At 39.5% G+C, this 19,216-nt stretch overlaps 1 protein-coding gene across 4 annotated transcripts in view; it reads right to left on the reverse strand.

The window, feature by feature from the left end:
* The window catches only part of sema6a (sema domain, transmembrane domain (TM), and cytoplasmic domain, (semaphorin) 6A), a 169,443-nt gene that overhangs the window by 18,680 nt on the left and 131,547 nt on the right, over positions 1 to 19,216 (reverse strand). For 2 of the 4 annotated variants that reach the window (XM_088993961.1, XM_088993962.1), the window contains exons 16-19: positions 16,430 to 16,488; positions 14,039 to 14,059; positions 13,787 to 13,807; positions 7,539 to 7,718 (exon numbers count right to left, since the gene is read on the reverse strand). In XM_088993961.1, the coding sequence (XP_088850087.1) occupies positions 7,539 to 7,718; positions 13,787 to 13,807; positions 14,039 to 14,059; positions 16,430 to 16,488 (281 nt within the window). The remainder of the gene's footprint in view (positions 1 to 7,538; positions 7,719 to 13,786; positions 13,808 to 14,038; positions 14,060 to 16,429; positions 16,489 to 19,216) is intronic. The other 2 variants (XM_088993963.1, XM_088993965.1) reach the window with 2 other exon arrangements.

Genomic DNA, 19,216 nt, shown 5'->3' on the forward strand with positions numbered 1-19,216 from the left:
GTTCACATTTCCTGTCATTTAAAACCATCACATAACTATGCCACAACCTCATATTTGTACGTGAGCAATGTCACAACAGATTTAGACAGAAAACATAAGATGACTCACACGCACATATTCTTTATCCTCTGACAAACGACACTAAGATGAATGCAGATAACCTTACAACACTTGAGTGGAGCTTCCTCGTTTGTCTGCGTGACTGCTGACCAGAAGTTGTCACAATGATCTTCTGTTTAATAAACCTTAATTTTTTTTCCCGGATCAAAAGTATATATTTTTTTTTATTATTATTTTGATGAATGGGGAGAAACGATTTAAGATGAGTGCTTTGAATAAGGTCACGGTAGAAATGCAACTTCCTAGGCATTACTGCATCTGTAAATGCCATAGATTTCTATTACTTTTCTTATTATTATTAGATCCGTATTTTTTCGGAGATACAGTGATACCTTGGTTTACGAACCCCTTGGCTTATGAACCTTTCGGTTTACGAATGTTACATTTATGATAAATTTTACCTTGGCATATGAACTTTACCTTGGCGTACAAACTTTTTTCGTACGCGGAGCTGCCTCAATGAATGATGTGTCGTTCGCGAACAAGCCCGTTCTACTAAAAACAAAATGGCAGCCGACTGGTTTTGTCCTCTATTCCCCGCCCCCAGTCTTTGGTTAAAGCCACGTGATTGGTGAGGGGGGTGGTTTAAACATTAAAGAGACAGGCAGGCAATACTGAGAAAGTTTCAACTTTGATAGTTCAAAGGCAGAGTGTAGACTGCAAGGTTAAAATATCCCATCAATCAGGCTCCACAAACAACCCGCACAAGCCATCTGTACACTTGATGCAAAAAGCTATCAACCCAGCTAAACAGAACACAATTGATGAGGAACTAGATACAATTATCGCAGAGAAAGCACCTACAGGGGATCATTCCTCAAGATGGTGAAAGAAGAAGGTTACGTTCCTCATCAAGTGTTTAATGCTGATCAAACCGGCCACACCATTCCATCAAGCCATCAACGACCATCACAAAGTTAAATAAAACGACTTTATTATACTGTACAGTTTATTTCTTTAATTATAATACCATAGCACATTTATTATACATAAACGACTGAGAGCTTAGACAGACGTACATAAAATAAGGTATATTTTGTGTCGTTTTAAGGCTTAGAAAATTTGAAAGTAGAAAATTATGTTTTATGGGGACCTGGAACGGATTATTCTCATTTTAATGGTTTCCTATGGGAAACTAATTTTTGGGATACACACTTTTCGCCTTACACACTCTGTCTGGGAAACAATTAAGTTCGTAAGCCAAGGTATCACTGTAAATGAATTCTTGCTGTCTCACCTCATTCTTATAAAGAAAGAAAGCCCGGATAACTTTCCCTTGATTAAACTCACACTACCTTCCAGGACCTCAATTTTCTCTTTTTGCTTCTCAATTGTTGATTTTTTCTTTGTTTTGATTTGCACTCAGCTGTCTTTTTCTTTCTTTCGCTTCGCCTCCGCATGATTGTCCTTCTTGTTAAATAAATCCTTATCATGCATGTTGCTTTTTCCGCACTTTCTTATTTCCCATGTCTCCTGCCCCTGTCGTCTCGTTGCCTCCCTCTTTCACCCTCGTCCGTCTCCCCGTGGATAGCTGCTGTAATGAAGCCATAAATTGGAGCAGCGCAGCGGCGGCTACAGGTCGGGCTGGGGAAGGTGGATGAGGGATAAGGGTGGGGGGCTGACAGGAAGAGAGACGGCAGAAAAGGGAAGAGAGCCAAAAGAGGTGGGGGGATTCATTTAGACAAGAGAAGAGATATGAGTCTTGTTGGAGAGGAGACAGTCTACCAGGGGGAGGAGCGGGAATGAATGAGGAGGGGGGGGGGGGGGCAGGTTGGAGCGATGGTTGGGGGTTATCCATAAATTGGTCGTGGAATCACTTGTAAAAAAGGTACAGCCTTGGAACATGCCATCCCTGTCGGAATGTTGGGAGGGGTCACAGTGGCAGGAGATGGCGGGGTGTTCAGAGCGGGTGGGCGTGGTTTGAAGCAAGAGGGTCATCGGGGTGTGTTGTGATAGACAGAAAGACAGACGGGGGAGAGACAAAGTCCAAATGTACTGTGAAAAAAAAAAAAGATACGTTCGAGACAGTAAAGCCTCCCTCGTCTGAAGCGGCAGATAAAGACGCCGCCGGCTCGTTAATACTCCTCACTTTGCGGCGGCGCCTGTTTAATTACTGTGGCGGCTTTGGCCTAATAATAATATTCATTAGGAGATAAGATCCTGCAACGTCTCCGCTGTAAAATGAGAAAAAAAAGGAATTGCGGGGGTGGGGAGGGTTAATTTATTTGAAGGCGGCAAATTATCTTGAGCATGAACTGATATGTTTGGCTCAAAAAAGTTTTTTTATGTTACCATTTTCATGATTATGCACTCATATTGCAGTAGATTAGGGACACAATTCATTCGCCTATCAATCCCTTTTTCTATATCTCATTTGGGTGGCGGGTGCCATGGACCTTATCACATCTGATTGGTCGCCAGCCAACTGGTCGTTCACATTCGCACTGTAATCTCCATTTCACCTATCATGGGATTTTTTTGGGGTGGAAAATTGAAGAAGACAAGGGACACGAAAAAAAATATGGCGAGAACGTCTAAACTCCTCACAGATTTGCGCCAATACATTACGACTGTGAGGCAGACAAAATCAATACGAATTGTAGTTGTAAATCCTAAAGGGTGTTTTTTTCCCACCTGAAGGTGGAATCATTTTAGCAGAGACGATATTCAAACGGTGAATGTGCTGCTCTTGCACAATGTCATGAGATTTATGACTATAACCAACCCCCCCCCCCCCACACACACTTGAGCAAATTACCACCACTATAATACTGTAAACATGGTAACTCGTTCTTGATCCAGAAGGAAATTGTGCTGCAGCTATTATCATCAATCAAAATTTGAGAAGCATATTGCAACGTTTAAGAATTTGCCATTAACCCATTCACTGTCATTGCCGAATTTATTCGGGAATTGAAAATATGACGTAGAGTGCCATTCCCGAATTTGTTTAGGTTTTGTTTTTACATGCTTGGGTGCCGAAAAAGTGCTGGCCATGGCTCATGGCAATGTATTCTCTTTTCCACAAGGGGCAACATTTCCCTTTTTTCCATGTTAGCGCTTGTTAAAGCGCTATATAAACCAATATACTGTACGTATATTGCATTGTATTTTGGACAGCTGCCCTCATTTCAAGCTCATATAACTCTAAATTATTTTACTTCATTAAACAATACTTTTTCTTTAATCTTGCTCTTGGCAAATGTGCCATGTAATTAAAAAAGTTTGTACTACTAAAACTAATAAAAAGTGAATTAAAAATTGAATTTTTGAAATATTAATTTATTCACTGCCATTCACAAATTTATTCAGGAATTGAGAATATGACGTGGAGCGCCATTCCTGAATTTGTTTGGGTTTTGGTTTTTCTTGTGGAGGGGGTGCGGATAAAGTGCTGGTCAGACCGCTGGCAATGTTTTTTTATCTTCCACAAGGGGGCAGCACTTGGCTTTTGTACAGCTGCCCCCACTTGCACCTCACATTACTACAGACCCATATAATTTAGGAATTAACTCTTTCTTTCTGATGAAAGAAGAAAGTCTAAGGTTTCTTACGCTGCATCGAATGTTTATGTAGTCCTAAACCTCACTATTCTGTGGGTCCTGGAATTTGAGTGACAATGACAAAAACCCTGGCACTGGAGTGACACATCGTATGGCAGTGAATGAGTTAAACTTGGACTTTGCAGGTGCACTATACTGGATAGATGGATGTGTATAGCACATTCCCCTTACAGTTCTGGGTTTGAACCTTTTCTGTGAGTGCTTGAATGGGATTTTCTCTGCATACTCCCCAAAATCTTCCATGTTTGGGAAATTATCACTCTTTGTATGTGAATCTGACTGGTTGCTTATCCCAAATGTGCCAATCCTGCGTGTACCCCGTGCCCGCTTATCCATAACTCTAATGAGGACAAGCGCTTTAGAAAGTAGATAGGTGACTTTATAATGATTCAAAATTTGGCCCCATTGTTTTGCTGGCTCACTGGGAACAGTCACATGGTTCTACTGCCATATAGTGAGTCACATGGCATCCATTTCAACAGAATTTGTGTCAAAGATATCAAAGTGTCAATCAAACTTGAGCATTATTGCTCCTGTAATCGCACCACTCTCGGATTTTGCAGGTCTAATATAGTGGTAGTGTTTTTTTTTTCTTCTTATTTCTCTCGCAACAGTCCGCTTGATGTTTCAGACACATTGAAAAGTTTCATTTCTCGCCTCAACAAGAGTTTTCCGAGAGCCGGCTAAAGTTTTTTTTCACAGTACATCTGTTTGCTGAGGGGTAACAGGAAAGGAGAGAAGACAGGATGGGCAGGGCGGGAAATGAATGCAGTTGACTGCGGTGCTCAATTCGCCATGCTGAGACGCGTTAAGCCTCTCTGAGGCAAAATTGCGCGTAATACCATCAAAGCTGAGAAAAAAAGTCGTATAAATAGTGGGAAAAAAAAAAATAAACTAACAGCAACAAAAGATGTGACTTGAAGCCATGCAAACATAGCCAGCATTGCTGACAGAGAAGCAATACAAACAAAGATGACTGCAGCTGAGTTTAGGGAGAAAGAAACATATATTCAAGACCGGAATAAAACAGAGCCAAAAACAAAAAGTGCCATATCAAATTAGAATAAAAAAATTAATCATACAAAATATACGGCAGCAGGAAGCTTGTTTGGAAAAGTGAGGAGTGAGTGTCGTTACCTGAGAATGCTTGACTGGAGCGTCCTTTTATATTTCCCACCCCAAAATTCGAAGCTAAGAATATTTTTTCTCAACTGTTCAACTCATTCACTGACGGCTATAAAAGTCAAAGATTCATTTGAAGTGGGCCGGCAGTGAATGAGTTAATACGCGGGTGACTCTTGAAGGTACAGCTCCGGCGAGACATTTGCTCAGGTAATGACAATGTGACGCTGGCTGTTGGGCTCGCTGCTTCAAGCTGACACCCTGTAACCTGTCGCCCCTTTTATATGTATCTGCTGATGTGATATGATATTCAAATTGCTTTTTTTGTGTGTGTACGAGTGAATAAAATATTTGTCATCTTATTGTGTTCCTCCAAGTGGAGTACGTCTTATGAAGGATCATATTCGGTTGAATGGCGACTTGAGTAGTTGTTCACTTCTATATGAATGCGATAAACATCCACCTTTAGATTCAGATTCAAGAGTGTTATCCATCCATATCTTCAAATTATGTTATTTAAATTATTGGCATTGTTTTTATGTAGTTATTTTTTGGGGTACCGTATTTTTTTGTGTATAAGGCGCATCCAAAAGCCTTGATTTTCTTTAAAAGATTACCCTGCGCCTTATATGCAGGTGCATCTTATACAGTATATATTTATTATTATTATATGTGAAGTTATATTGAGCCACAACAGGTCCCGCAATTATTATTATTATTATTTTTTTTAACTTTATGTTACTTCCGGGTTGAGTGAACGCTGGCGTGTGTGGCTGCCGCTGCTCACCCACAGAAAAAATAGCATGTGACTGTAAAGTGTCCTTGAGAATTTTGAAAGGCGCTTATAAATGACATGTATTATTATTATTATTATTAATATTATTATTAGTAGTAGTAGTAGTAGTAGTAGTAGTAGTAGTAGTAGTAGTAGTAGTAGTAGTAGTAGTAGTATGATTACTCTCATCAGCCACCGACTCCACTTCTCGGCTGTATAAGTAGTGAGTAACCCAGCCTCAACCGTAGTCCATTATAATGCGGTGTGCCTCATATTTGGAAAACCTTTTCATTCATTGAAGGTGCGCCTTATAGTCCAGTGTGGGTTATACATGGAAAAAATTAGAAAATAAACAATTCATTAGCGGGTGTGCCTTATACTCTGGTGCGCCTTATACACTGGAAAATATGGTCGTTTTTTGTTTTATTTATTTATTTCACTTTTCTCAATCCACAACCAGGGTTATAATTGTTCAGGATTTTTTGTTCGACTTTGTTTTTATTTCATTTTGACATTTTTGTCCCATTAAACAGTCAGTTTTAATTAAAGATTTGTTTATATAGCAGGTTTGTAAGATCTTACTAGTTTTTAACTAATTCACTGCCAGATGATGTGTAAAAATGTGTCCACTCCAGGTTTTTGTCATTTTCACTCAAATTCCAAGACCCATAGAATATTGGGTTTTAGGACTACATAAACATTCAATGCAGCGTAAGAAACCTTCAAGTGTCTTCTTTCATCAGAAAAAAAGTTAATTCCTAAGTTATACGGGTCTGGAGATATCTGAGCTTGAAATGTGGGCAGCTGTACAAAAGCCAAATGCTGTCCTCTCGTGGAAAGCAAAAACATTGCCAGAGGTCTGACCAGGGCTTTATCGGCACCCAAACAAGAAAAAAAAAAGCCAGAGCAAAAGATTTAATTCCCAAGTTACATGGGTCTGGAGTTATCTACGCTTGAAGTAAATGAGTTATGAATGAATGTATTTAGTGAATGAGTTAATATTTCAAAAATTCAAATTTCAATTCACTTTTTAGTAACTTTTACTTACTTAGTTACTTTTTAGTAACTTTTTCAAGTTTTAGTATTAGCTTTATTATTTTAAATTACATTGCATATTTGACAAGAGCAAGATTAAAGAAAATGTATTATTTAATGAAGTAAAATAATCTAGAAAGTCCCCCCCCCAAGAAAAAACAGATTGACTTCTACACGGCTGAACAGTAATACCAAAATAAAACGCTCAAAATAAGCCTAGGAAGAAATTAATTTAAAAAGATTACATCAAAAGACAGGTTCACTGTCATGATAGAAAGTAGTTAGTTTTATAAGCGAACGGGAGTTATATTTATTTTAACCCTTTTTCTTAACGGAAATATTTTTTTATATTGACTATTCAATTGGTTTTTGTGCATTATAATCACCTTACGAAAGAAAATCACAAATCAGCCTCACTGCCAAGTTTCCTTTTCCTCATCCGCTCACTTAGTCACTGCCAACCATCTCGCGAGTCGTCCTTGGGGTCAGGCACTATCAGCCGCTGTTCAGGCGGATGGAAAGGGCGTTCAATGTCATGTCATTGTAAGACATAAACGACGCTACTGCCATCTTGGCAGGGAAATAAATAGATCCCGGGCGTAATGGCCTGAAAATTGCGTCTCTTGTGGGACACTAAGAGTCTGGGGATGATAAATCTGATCCCGCGGGGCGTGTGTGTCACTGTCTTTGTGTGTGCATTCTAATGAGCGCTGCTCAATGTGTTTGTCTCATGTGTTTGTGTTTTTTTTTTTTTAAGCAGAAGTAATTTGTCTGCTAGAGAGAAAGCGGTCTGTTCACCTCGTCAGCTGGAAGCAGCCACACAGCCGTAAATCTCAATTACACCAGCCCCCCGCTCCCTCCCCTCCCTCCCCCTGCCACAGGTGACAGCGGACCAAAAGCATCTGTTGCGTTCCAAGGCTTACCATCGGCTTCGGGCTGAGTCTGAGAGGGTACGGCCATGTAGGGCTCCTCCCCTGTTTCTGAACTCACTGGGCGCTCCTTGCGCTCCACCATGCGGCCCCGCCCCAGGGGGCCCTCGGCGGCCTCGGGTAGGGCCGGCGTGGGGAGTGCGAGGGTGCGGTGGTGATGGTGGTGATGGCGGCCTGCCAGATATAACACAGGTTAACAAGGGTGCTCGCTTTGTCGACGGAGGACCTCGGGACACGAACAGGACTCATAACAAAGTAGGGACAGTCGGCTTTCGGATGAACAGGTGAATCGGACTCCGGGGTTCGACAAAGCCTCTGCCATGGAGGTCAAGACCACCGAAATAGTTATGACACACCCGCTTGGCCATTAATTGCTGCTTGATTTTGTCCACAATTTTCCAAAATACAATACAATACAATGCATATTGATTTATATCGCGTTTTAACAACAACTGAAGCTGTAACAAAGCGCTTAACATGGCCAACTGTCATATACTACAGGAAATAAAGCAGTCACAAAGATTGTAGAAAGCACCAGGGAGTAAAACCAAAAAAAGTTATACTTTATACTTCGATTAATTGCATTTACTTTTGTTATGTTTTTAATAAATGTGTTTGTCAAAAATATAGATATATAATTTCATTATATATATATATATATATATATTTTTTACAATTGCAATTTCCCAGAAATATTGTAGTCGTGATTATTTTAAATTGCCAAACTGCCAAGAATGTATAAAAATAAAAGGTAGCATTTTGATATTTATTGGGTTCACAACTATTACGAGAAAACATAAAAGCGGTCCGTATCTTCACATAACCTGAATGAAAATCATTCATTGCTAGTTGTATTAAGTTCATCCTGTCTACCTGATATCTAATTTAAAACAGATTCTTATCTTACGAAGACGGAAGGCGGAAATAGACGCCGAAACATGTCAGGTATTTGAATACCGACAATACACTGTCTGTAAGATAAGAATCTGTTTTAAATTAAAAAAAATCATTCATTGCTGATAATAAAATAAAAATGTGTACTAAGGCCAGTCAGATCTGAATATCTAAGCCTAATGCAGATTCTGATAACTAATTAATGGACCAGCTGACTAAAAAAAATAATTACAATGAATATAATAACTTTTTTGCTCCCTTGATGCACACAAAAATAAAGCTAACATTTACAGGCATAAAATGTTACAATATTTTACTTAAGAGAGGGCCATTCCAAAAAAATGGGCGTTTTTTTCATCTATTTTTTTGTGGGCACAGGGTTGTTAACGTCACTATCTTTGTGTTGTGCGCACTGTATTAAGCATAAGATTGGATAAAACAATCTTTATTTGAATCCCGTATCTGTATATTATAGTTATCCATGTTAATTAATCTCTTTGTTACAGCTTCAGCTGTTGTTAAAGTGCTTTATAAATCAATATGTATTGTATTGTATTGTATTTCATTGTATTTATTTGTATCACAATGGAAAGAAATTCCCAATTCACAGCAGCAAAATTATGAAAGATGGCAAAAGCTGTCAATGTCTAAATATACTATGTATAGTATATGTTTTTCTACTTTATTGGATTTTGACTATAAAAGTGACTTAAAATTGCCAACAGATGAGTGACTGCAGTTTTCCAGCTGACTTGCTATCTGTGTTTTCCTACATTTCTGTGATCCATTTACACGCGGGCGAAATATAAAAATCAGTTTAAAACCACATGATCCTCTCTTGTCTGACCTCTACGCAAAGACAATCAAGTGTGTGAGTGACTTTGTCTTCAAGTACAATTTCCAGGTCTTCCCGACTGGATTGAGTCATTTATTTGTCACAGCAGTCTGTTAACGTCAAAACCTCAAAAGCATGATGAAGAAGATGGTCTGACTCAAAAATCAATAGAATATATCGGCGGATAAAATGAGTTTTCCATTCAGTTCCTTTTCGAATTGTGTCTAAATTCAAAGCTTGAGAAAAAGTCAAGGTCAATTGTAAAGGTTGGAATTCATTTTAGGTTCACCCTAAAAATTCCCCCCGAAAGCCGACGATGCTGTACTTTTTGTGAATACTGTATTACACACACCCACACACATCATTCCATTCCTAAAAGCACACAAGGACAGCTACTTGGCTACAAGAGGCAACAAAGTGATCCCCCCCCCACCCTCCATCCTCTCAGGGAGACCCCGTGAGCAACTCATTAGTAAATGTGTCTCTCCACATTGTCATGTCCTTCTCTTGTCATCTTTCCTCAAAGCTCCAGTGGGCTTGACAGAGTAAAATCACAATTCTCCAGCATCACCGGAGGCTTTACACCTTTCGTTCGGAAAGGATGACGACATGCTGACTTTTTCCTTCTTTGCGGGGCTCCCGTCGGGCAACTTTTTGAACGCAACGTCGACAAGCTTCTCACGCTGTCAATGCACACAATGTTCCCATCGCGCCCCCAAATATAAGTTTATATCGCTTACATTGAACTTTGGAGTTCATTTGGGAGATGGGTGAGAATTGTTCGGTTTAATTCCCTTCCGTCTCACTGCTTCGCTCAAATCCTTTTGTTGATTTTAACCACGCCGGCGTTTTCTTGTATTCAGCAGTGAATAGAATCTGAATATTCATGTTTAATTCTTCTTTGTTGTGCTGAGCCAAATTTGGAACGCGGGTCCTTGATGATGATGCGCGCTTCCATTTTGTGCCGGTCTAGTTTGTGTGTTTGTTAGCAGAATAATGCAAAAATTACTAATTCCAATACAGAAAAAAAAAACAATCAAATATATACCTGTCAACTTGTTTTTTTTTTATCATTTCAAATAATGAACGGCGTACTCCAACTTTTATACAGGAGTAAGAAAAAAATTGTCTTATCTTATAAAGACCATTTTGGCTGAAATCCAGTTTGTTTCAAATGCTGCAAGCCAATGACGATACTGCCGCCGATCGCTACTATTGTCACGGCAAAACAAAAAGTAATCCTCAATCGTATGTACATATATATATATATATATATATATATATATTTTTATCGCTGCGTACGGTCGGATTGATAAAAGCATAACGTGCACATGCGCAGTAAGCTGTCTTCATTTCCGCACGTGTTAGCGTTTTTTTATCATTTCAAATAATGTATGGTGTACTACAACTTTTATACAGGAATTGTAATCATTTACACAGGCAGCTATTAGCCAAGGTAGGCAGTATGAATAAAAAAAATAAAAAAAATACATAAATAAAAAAAATTGTGCATCAACATAATGAAAGTGAGTGTCGAATTTGATGCTGATCTAAATAAAATAAAAATAATAATACTTGATTTAATTAAATTGCTTTTATTGATTGGCTTTATTCTATTTTACATTTTGGGAGTGAGGAACGCTAAAATTGTGGTACGTGTGACCTTACCACAATATTAAACTTGTTGTGTTAGCTATTTGATTTCACAACATTTTACCATCAATTGTGGAAGAGTCTGATCAAAACAGTGATTTAAAAAAAAATCTTATTTTTATTTTCTAATGAAGGATTTGGTGAATTTGCATCGCATTTTTAGGGTGAATGTGCATCTGTCTGTCTGTCTCTGTGTGCGTGTGTGTGTATGTATGTATGTATGTATGTATGTATGGATTGATTGATCTGTTTGTTTGTTTGTTTATAGGATTTGGCGAATGTGTATCACATTTTTTCAGGTGAATGTGCATCTGAATGTATTTATTTTATTTGGCCTTGGTGGAGCTCTGTACAGTGAGACCTCAACTTACAAACACATTATCTTAGAAACTTTTCGTCTTACAAACGTCAAATTTCTGACAATTAAACCTTATAATAAGCACTATTTTCATAATACACACCCACCACGGCTGGCGGAGTGATCTTCGGCGGAAGCACACGACCGAACAGCACCAGAGGTTAAGTTACCAACAGTCCATATGGAAGGTGACTCTCCTTTCATAAGCCATCAACGACCATCAAAAAGGTAAATAAAACTTTATTTTACAGCACAGTTTATTTCTTTAATTACAGTCCTCATGTAATGCGCCTCTCTTTCCAAACAGCAATTCCCTTTGACCCCCAACGCCATTCCATCAAGCCATAAATGACCATCACAAATGTAAATAAAGTGACTTTATGATAGAATGCAGTGTATTTCTTTCATTACAATACAATAGCTCATTTATTATACATAGAATAAGGTATGTTGTGTGTAGTTTTAAGGCTGATTTAGTTGAAAAGTATATTTTATGGAAACCCGGGAACGGATTATTCCCATTTTAATGGTTTGCTATGGGAATTTTTTTTTTGAGATACACACTTTTCGCCTTACACACTCTGTCTGGGAACCAATTAAGTTCGTAAATTGAGGTCTCACTGTATTCTAAAATTCATCACTCTAGATTATTTGTGAGAGAGGAAAAACACTTAAAATGCAAAACGGGAAAGATGTTTCATTTTTGTTAACGTCTACAAAATAAACGAGAAGCAGGTAAGTGAAGATTAATTCAGTTTATCAGCACGATAACTGTATGTATCACCGATGTGAGCTTTCTGCGGTGTAATTCCAAAGTAACCTAATCACATTAGCATGGGACGTGCTCTCTTCAACCTCCTGAATTTGGCACCGACCATATATTTCACTTCATGGAATGAAGCCTCTGTGGGCTCAGCACATGGATTTTTACCACATAGAAGACAGTGGCGTGTGCGGTCACCAACAGATGTGCTTCACTTTATGTTTACGCTTGCGTTTAAAGAAGGCGCTGAGGGGGTCGGGTGGGATGATTGTGAAGCTGCGGGTAAAGTAGCACAAACCCTCTCGACACCATTCCAGAGCCTCCTCCTCTTCTTCTGCTTCCTCCGTGTGGCGTGGCAATCATTAAAATGATTTATTTAACTATTGGCCCAAGGCTGAGAGATTAGTGTGACAGGCCTATTTTATAATTCATTCCCTCACCGCCAGGGGAAGTGCAATTCAGGCAGATGACACACATACAGCGAGAGAAGGGGATGTGGGGGGAATCTGGGGATGGGTGTGGAGCACGCCAAAGGATGCGCATCCTCTCTTTTTCACTCGTACAGATTAAAAGCGAGGCAACCATGTCTGGAGTAAAGACAGGGAGAGGGGAGAGGAGGCATTTATTTATCTTCAATGCCATATTAAGCTCCCCTGCACAGTCAACTGAGAGACAGCGGCTGTGTGGTTGAGTGTCGTCAAGTGTGTGTTTATGTGCGGACCCATGTGTTTATGGGCAGTGGGTTTATTTTTCTTGACCCTGAACCTCCACCAACAGGGAAGATTCCAGTGTGGCCCGAGGTCTGCATGCAAGGACTTTGTCGTTCGCATTTTTTGACCATTCACACAATCTTATGTAATCGGAATAATCAAATAATAAATACACTTTTCACACACCAATAATGATAACCTGTAATATCATGATAAGATGTCCACTGTCGTAACCTCTGTGTCTGAAAGGGTTACATCTTCTTAAACAAGTAATACATCACACCCCCAAAAAATTATTCATTTTATAATTGATGTATTTATGTGTTTATTTATGTATTTATGTGTTGACTTATTTATTTATTTATGCCTTTTTATTGGTTTATTTACTTGTATTTGTCAGATAATTTATTTATTTATTGTTGTTTATTTATTTGTATTTGTCTGCTAATTTATTTATTTAGTTATTTATGTATTTATTTATTTATTTATTTGTGTGTTTATTTATTCACACTTATTTATTTGTTTCTATTCATCTGCTTATCTATTTATTTATTATTTATTTATAAATATATTTATTCATCTCAGTGATTGACTTTTTGTGAAGTTTTCTTCTTGACTGATTGATTAGATTTTTTAATGCCGTTTTATTGCATTTGCATATGACTATTAAGTGTGGTTGACTTATTGTTACAATGTTTTTTGTGACTGAATTTTGAAATATGATACCTGGAACCAATTTGTTAAACAATACAAATAATCTTATACCACTACGAATGACATCCATCCAATTATTAGAGCAAAGGTCAGGGCTAATCGATACAATTGTAGAGGGAAAAGGGGTTGGGGGTAGGGGGTTGTTGACATAGAGGACAACAGGGGCTAATAGAGCATAATTAAGGATGTTCCTATTTCTAATTCCTTGAACAGGTCACAAGGGGAAGGTTGCATGAGGGCTGCAACGGCTTGTGGGGTGGGCAGGGGAGGGGGGATGAGTTGGAGTGGATCGGCAATGATTGAGTGTTTCATTACCTTTATAACTGGAAGGAACGTCTATCAAAAAGAAGGAATGACATAAATTCAGTTCCACTCGCAGTCGTTAATAACCTGTCTTTACAGGTGGGAGGAGTTTTCATTTACTTGAGAGGGAACAATTCATTGAGGAGATGAAGAGGTGTGGCAGGACTTAAAGTAGTGCACAAGATAAAATGTTGCCTCGCGGTTCATTTAGTTGCCTTTTTTTTTTTTTTTTTTTTTTTTTTTACGATATTTCGGGATACTTACCATTTAGTGCCACGAAGGTATCTGAAAGTACAAGCAAAGATGAAAGAAAAAGTGAGTCATTCCGAGGCATACATTTTTAAATGTACACTCATGATGTAATTGAAATCTGGATTTTAACTTGACCTGAATTGGAATTGTATTATTGTTCATGGTATGACATGGATCAGGCTATTTGCGAATATTGTTATCATGTTTGTCTACACGTGGTGCTACTCTGCTTGTATTCAAATATTGGTTGCTTTGAAGTGCAATAATGTCGCAACACCGAGGCTCTCCGTTAGTACATGTATGGTAGCATTAAGCTAACCAAGCGTAGTGAAGGTCAAGCTGTGAAGTTGTTTGAAGTACAAAACGTGTAATTCTATTTGACGCTTACTTAAAACTTCAGCTGGGAATAGCACTCAAGTCCCTTGAACCCTCTTTCTATAACAACAGTTTTGAAGTTAGTTTAGGTGAAACAAAATGGAATGGCAAGACACCACTGTATTATAATTTTCATCCTGGATTAGCTGCGGGAAATGGTTGAATACACACTTAGGTTAACAAATATGGGTCTTTGCCTTGACCGGTCAAGCCCTAAGTTTAACCGCTTCAAAATTACAGCAAAACATACACTTTTTTTGTGCCATCATGCCCACCATGTTTATGGAGTGTTTTGTGGTGAGACATTATTTTAGAAGTGTGTGTGTGTTGTAGCTAACAAGCTTGCTCAAGTACAGTGGAGTTCATGTTATTGGAAAAATACCTCCATACAAAGCTAATGTAGTGCTTAACTTTGTGGATGAATTCTGACTGAAATCTAACCAGAGCACATTGCAATGATAATGGATTATAACTTTATGGAGTAACGCCACAGCTGATAAATTCAAGCAGGAAAAAGACGAATTGGAGGCCATCTTTCTTCTTTTGACATCCAGCAGTTCTTTACAAGTAAAAGACAAGCTTTATTTGAGGAAAAAAGAGCACCTTTTGTCTTTTATCCACGTTGTCAAACATGCATTAATTCATTTATTTGCCTCTATGTTTATTTATTTGCTATCTATTTGCTATCCATTAGCTATCCAACTGACTATCTATTAGCTATATAACTAGCTAGCTAGCTCGCTATCTAACTGAACCCTGTGACTGTAAAGTGACCTGCAGAGTTTTTAAAGGCACTTAAAGGACAACCGACGTCTCCGGACAAGTTGTGTCCATAATTTGTAAAATGGCTTCAAATGACTTCTACTGGCCGTATTTTAATAAGATTCCACCGCATATAGCTATATCTTACGTTTCAAGACTCGCGCTGAACATTCAGAAAGTCTTGTTTTTGAGTTGGTGACGAGTCCTCACGTGACGTCAGAAAAGGACCGTCTCCTGACGTAAAAAAGACGCATTGTAGCGTCTTTTCATCACGTCAATGTATTTTGCTGTACTGTTTTTTTTTTGGAAAACCGTGTGTTACATCCAAAAGCCGCCAGCAGAGGGAGTCCAAGCTCCATGGAAATCATTTATCAGCCTGTGGAAACGGGCTGATTCATTCCTCACAGCTCGGTGGCCATTTTGTTGCCTCTTTTTGGGTGAGACATTCCCCCCCGCCCATTTGCCTCAAAATGACGCGGAATAAATTCTTTAATCGATTGCAAACATGTATGCTTTCCTCTTCAGAACTAGTTGAATCATATTCATAACTGGATGTGTAACAAGAAAGCATATTATCCGAATCTGAAGCCATTGTTTTTATTCTCCAGCAATGCAAGACGTCTTGGCTTGACGTCACGAACTGTCATTTTTATTGGTGTTTTGCATTTGAATAAAAATATCATACTGCGTGTTTTGGGTATTTTAGATGCTATAAAACGTTTTTCTGATGTCAGTTAAAAAACAAAAAAGTGACGTCAGTTGCCCTTTAAAGGTGAAATGTATTATTATTATTATTATTATTATTGTTATTGTTTTTTATTTTTATTTTTATTTTTACAGTATCTCAGGCCGGCGAATTGGGTAGCGAATCTTGTGGCCTGTTTTTCTGCGCATTCAGAAACAGAATGCTTTCTCCTCCCGTGGCACTGAATGTTTGTGTGACAGCGTGCAAGAAGGAAGACAGTATTGGCGCCACAGGGGCATAGAACTCGACTGACCGAGGGGAGTAAAGACGCAGTCGGGGGAGTGGTGTGAAGTGCGGGACGATAGAGAGAAGGGGGCAGATGGATGGAAGATGCTGAAAGAGAGGATTGTGAGGGTGGAACAGGTGGGGAGGGGGGAGGCGAAAAGGTGACAGCGGAGAAGATGGAAACAGAGGATAGAGGCTGAGTTAGCATACAATGTGTGTGTATGTGTGTCATGGGATGGCTAAGGTAGTGAAGAAAAGGATAGATACGAGAAAGGGCAAAAAAAGGTCCCGCTTACTTTGGCAGTCTCCCAGGCCATCTGTGTTACCATGCTCCACGTCCTGCTCAAAGGCGGATCTGCAAGGAACAGAGACATCATGGTCAGCAGTGGGAAGAGGGCCAAGAGGCCGGTGCGATAGGAGTCACGTCGTTTCGGGAAAACAACAACAAAAGCATCATTCTAACTTTGGCAGATTTCTAAGACTCCTTCGGCGAAGCCTGCAGGAGGCCTTGAACTGGAACGTCATCAAAGGATACCTAGCAGGCACCCTGAAGGTGTCAAGACATGGGGGTTATGATGAAGGGAGTATGCAGGCTAAAATAAAAATATAAACTAAGTATGGGGGTGTCAACTAATTTTTTTATTTTATTTAGAGAGAGACGACACCAAAGCGCATCAACAAGCTGACAAAATCAGGTGAAGAACATTTTAATGCTCATGCGCCACAATTTAACCATTCACTGCCATTCCCAAATATATTCGGGAATTGAAAAGCATGACATGGAGCGCCATACCCGAATTTGTTCGGGTTTTGTTTTTCTTTTCTTGTAGGGGCGGGTGCGAATGAAGCTGTGGTCACGAGGGGGCAGCATTTGCCTTTTGTACAGCCGCCCCTTTCATTGCAGATAATTCGAGAGCCAATTAAAATCGACAAATACTCTGTAGAAGTTTTGACGCAACACACAACGATTCACCATCGCGTTATTTATGTTTTCCTTCTAATTTCGCCATCAACACGCATCAACACGAACTTTTCAGACCAAACAAAGTACCGCAAAATGCATTGAGGTGATGCAAGGTATGTCCTTTCTCGGTTAGGGGCGTTCCTTCAGTGACGTAGGGTGAGGACTCGTCACCAACTCAAAAACAAGACTTCCAGAATATTCAGCGCGAGTCTTAAAACGTAAAATATAGCTATATGCGGTGGAATCTTTGTAAAATACGCTCAGTAGAAGTCATTTGAAGCAATTTTACAAATTATGGACACAACTTGTACGGGGACGTCGGTTGTCCTTTAAAGTGTGCAAACACGCTAATTAAAAAACCAACTCAAATCCCAAACTTCAATTGAGATCCGATACTTTTAGTTTTTTACCGAAGTAATATTCTACAAGGTGACGTTAACTTCTTCCAAAGTTATGCTGTGTTAAGATCCGCTAACTTTTACCCAACTACAGCTTTCAACTACCAGTACTTTACTTTCTCTTCTCCATCCACAACAAGTCCATATATGAGTCCCAATGACATGGGCCAAGGGCAGTGCGCTGAGGTGTAGCCAAGCCCTCACATGACACAGAAAAAGTTAAAAGGTTGGTAAGGCCAGCCAGGTTTTTTGGAGATGCTATTTTCTGCTACAATCTGCACACAGACCCGTTTTCTGCCTGAAAGACCACCGAGCAGGCAGGAGATCTGTGAAACAGAGCGGACCAACTGTCAAGCAATATCACAGTCACGCGTGACAGCGTCTCACAATCTTCCTCCCGCCTCTCATCTTCCACACCCGCCCCTGCTTACAATTACTGCATGAAGAGCCGCTTGCTGGCCCCCCCGCCACCGCCAACCAAACCAAATCTCATCTGAAAAAATGTCAAAAGGAAGCAAGTATACAGTACGAATAATTTCACTGTCGACAACAAACAGATTTTCAATGGTCAACTGGTGGAAATTGTGATTCGGGGCTTAAAGAACAACCGACGCCTTCGGACAAGTTGTGTCCATAATTTGTAAAATCACATCAAATGACTTCTACTGAGCGTATTTCACAAAGATTTCACTGCATATAGCTATATTTTGCATTTTAAGACTCGCGCTGAATATTCAGGAAGTCTTGTTTTCGAGTTGGTGACGATGCCTGACGTGACGTCATATCAGGAACGCCCGTGACCGAGAAAGCGAGACACAATGCAGTTTGGGTACTTTTTTTCATCTGAAAACACCGTGTTGATCGCAAAATTAGAAGGAAAACTATATAAATAATGCGATGGTGAATCGTTGTGTGTCACAGCCAATTGCGGTAACAAGCATAAAAAAGGTGTAAGTTTACACAAATTCCCAGTGGACAAATCAGCCCATTTCCAACGAAGCTTGTGCGCCATCTTGTGCATTTTCTGGGCGCTACATTGCAGTCCAGACAGCTCGAATTGACACGGAAAGAATTCTTTAATCAATTGCAAACATTTACGCTTTCCTCTTCAGAACTATTTGAATCATATTCATAACTGGATGAGTAACAAGAAAGCATCTTCTCCAAATCTGAACTCTCTGAAGCCATTGTTTTGATTCTGGAGCAATGCAGTGTGTGACCAATGGTGACGTCACGAACAAGGGGGCGGGACTTTCTGAATCTGCCCAGTTCCAAGCTCATTTTGTGGCAGTTTTGGGACACTTTTTAAGTCATTTATATTGGTGTTTTGCATTTGACTAAAAATATCAGTCTGCGTGTTTTGGGTATTTTAGATGCTATAAACCGTTTTTCTGATGTCAGTTAGGAAACAAAAAAATTGTGTCGGTTGTCCTTTAAACTTGACCAACAAATAGGTGCTGTCGTTAAATCCACCTTATATCATTTGAGGCAGCTGGCTAAACTAAAACCTCTCCTTTCTCAATGAGCAGCTTGAAGCAGTAATTCATGCCTTTGTCCCATCTCGACCAGGTTACTGTATTGCACTTTACTTTGGAGTCAGCCAATCATCCATGAAGTGTCTCCAGCTGGTCCAGAATGCTGCTGCTCGCCCCTTGACTGGTACCCATAAGAGGGAGCATATAACTCCTACTCTGGCATCCCTTCGCTGGTTCCCTATACAT

This window comes from Hippocampus bargibanti, linkage group LG04, assembly GCF_051943395.1.
Source record: "Hippocampus bargibanti isolate YZ-2025 linkage group LG04, ASM5194339v1, whole genome shotgun sequence".
NCBI classification, from domain to species: Eukaryota; Metazoa; Chordata; class Actinopteri; order Syngnathiformes; family Syngnathidae; genus Hippocampus; species Hippocampus bargibanti.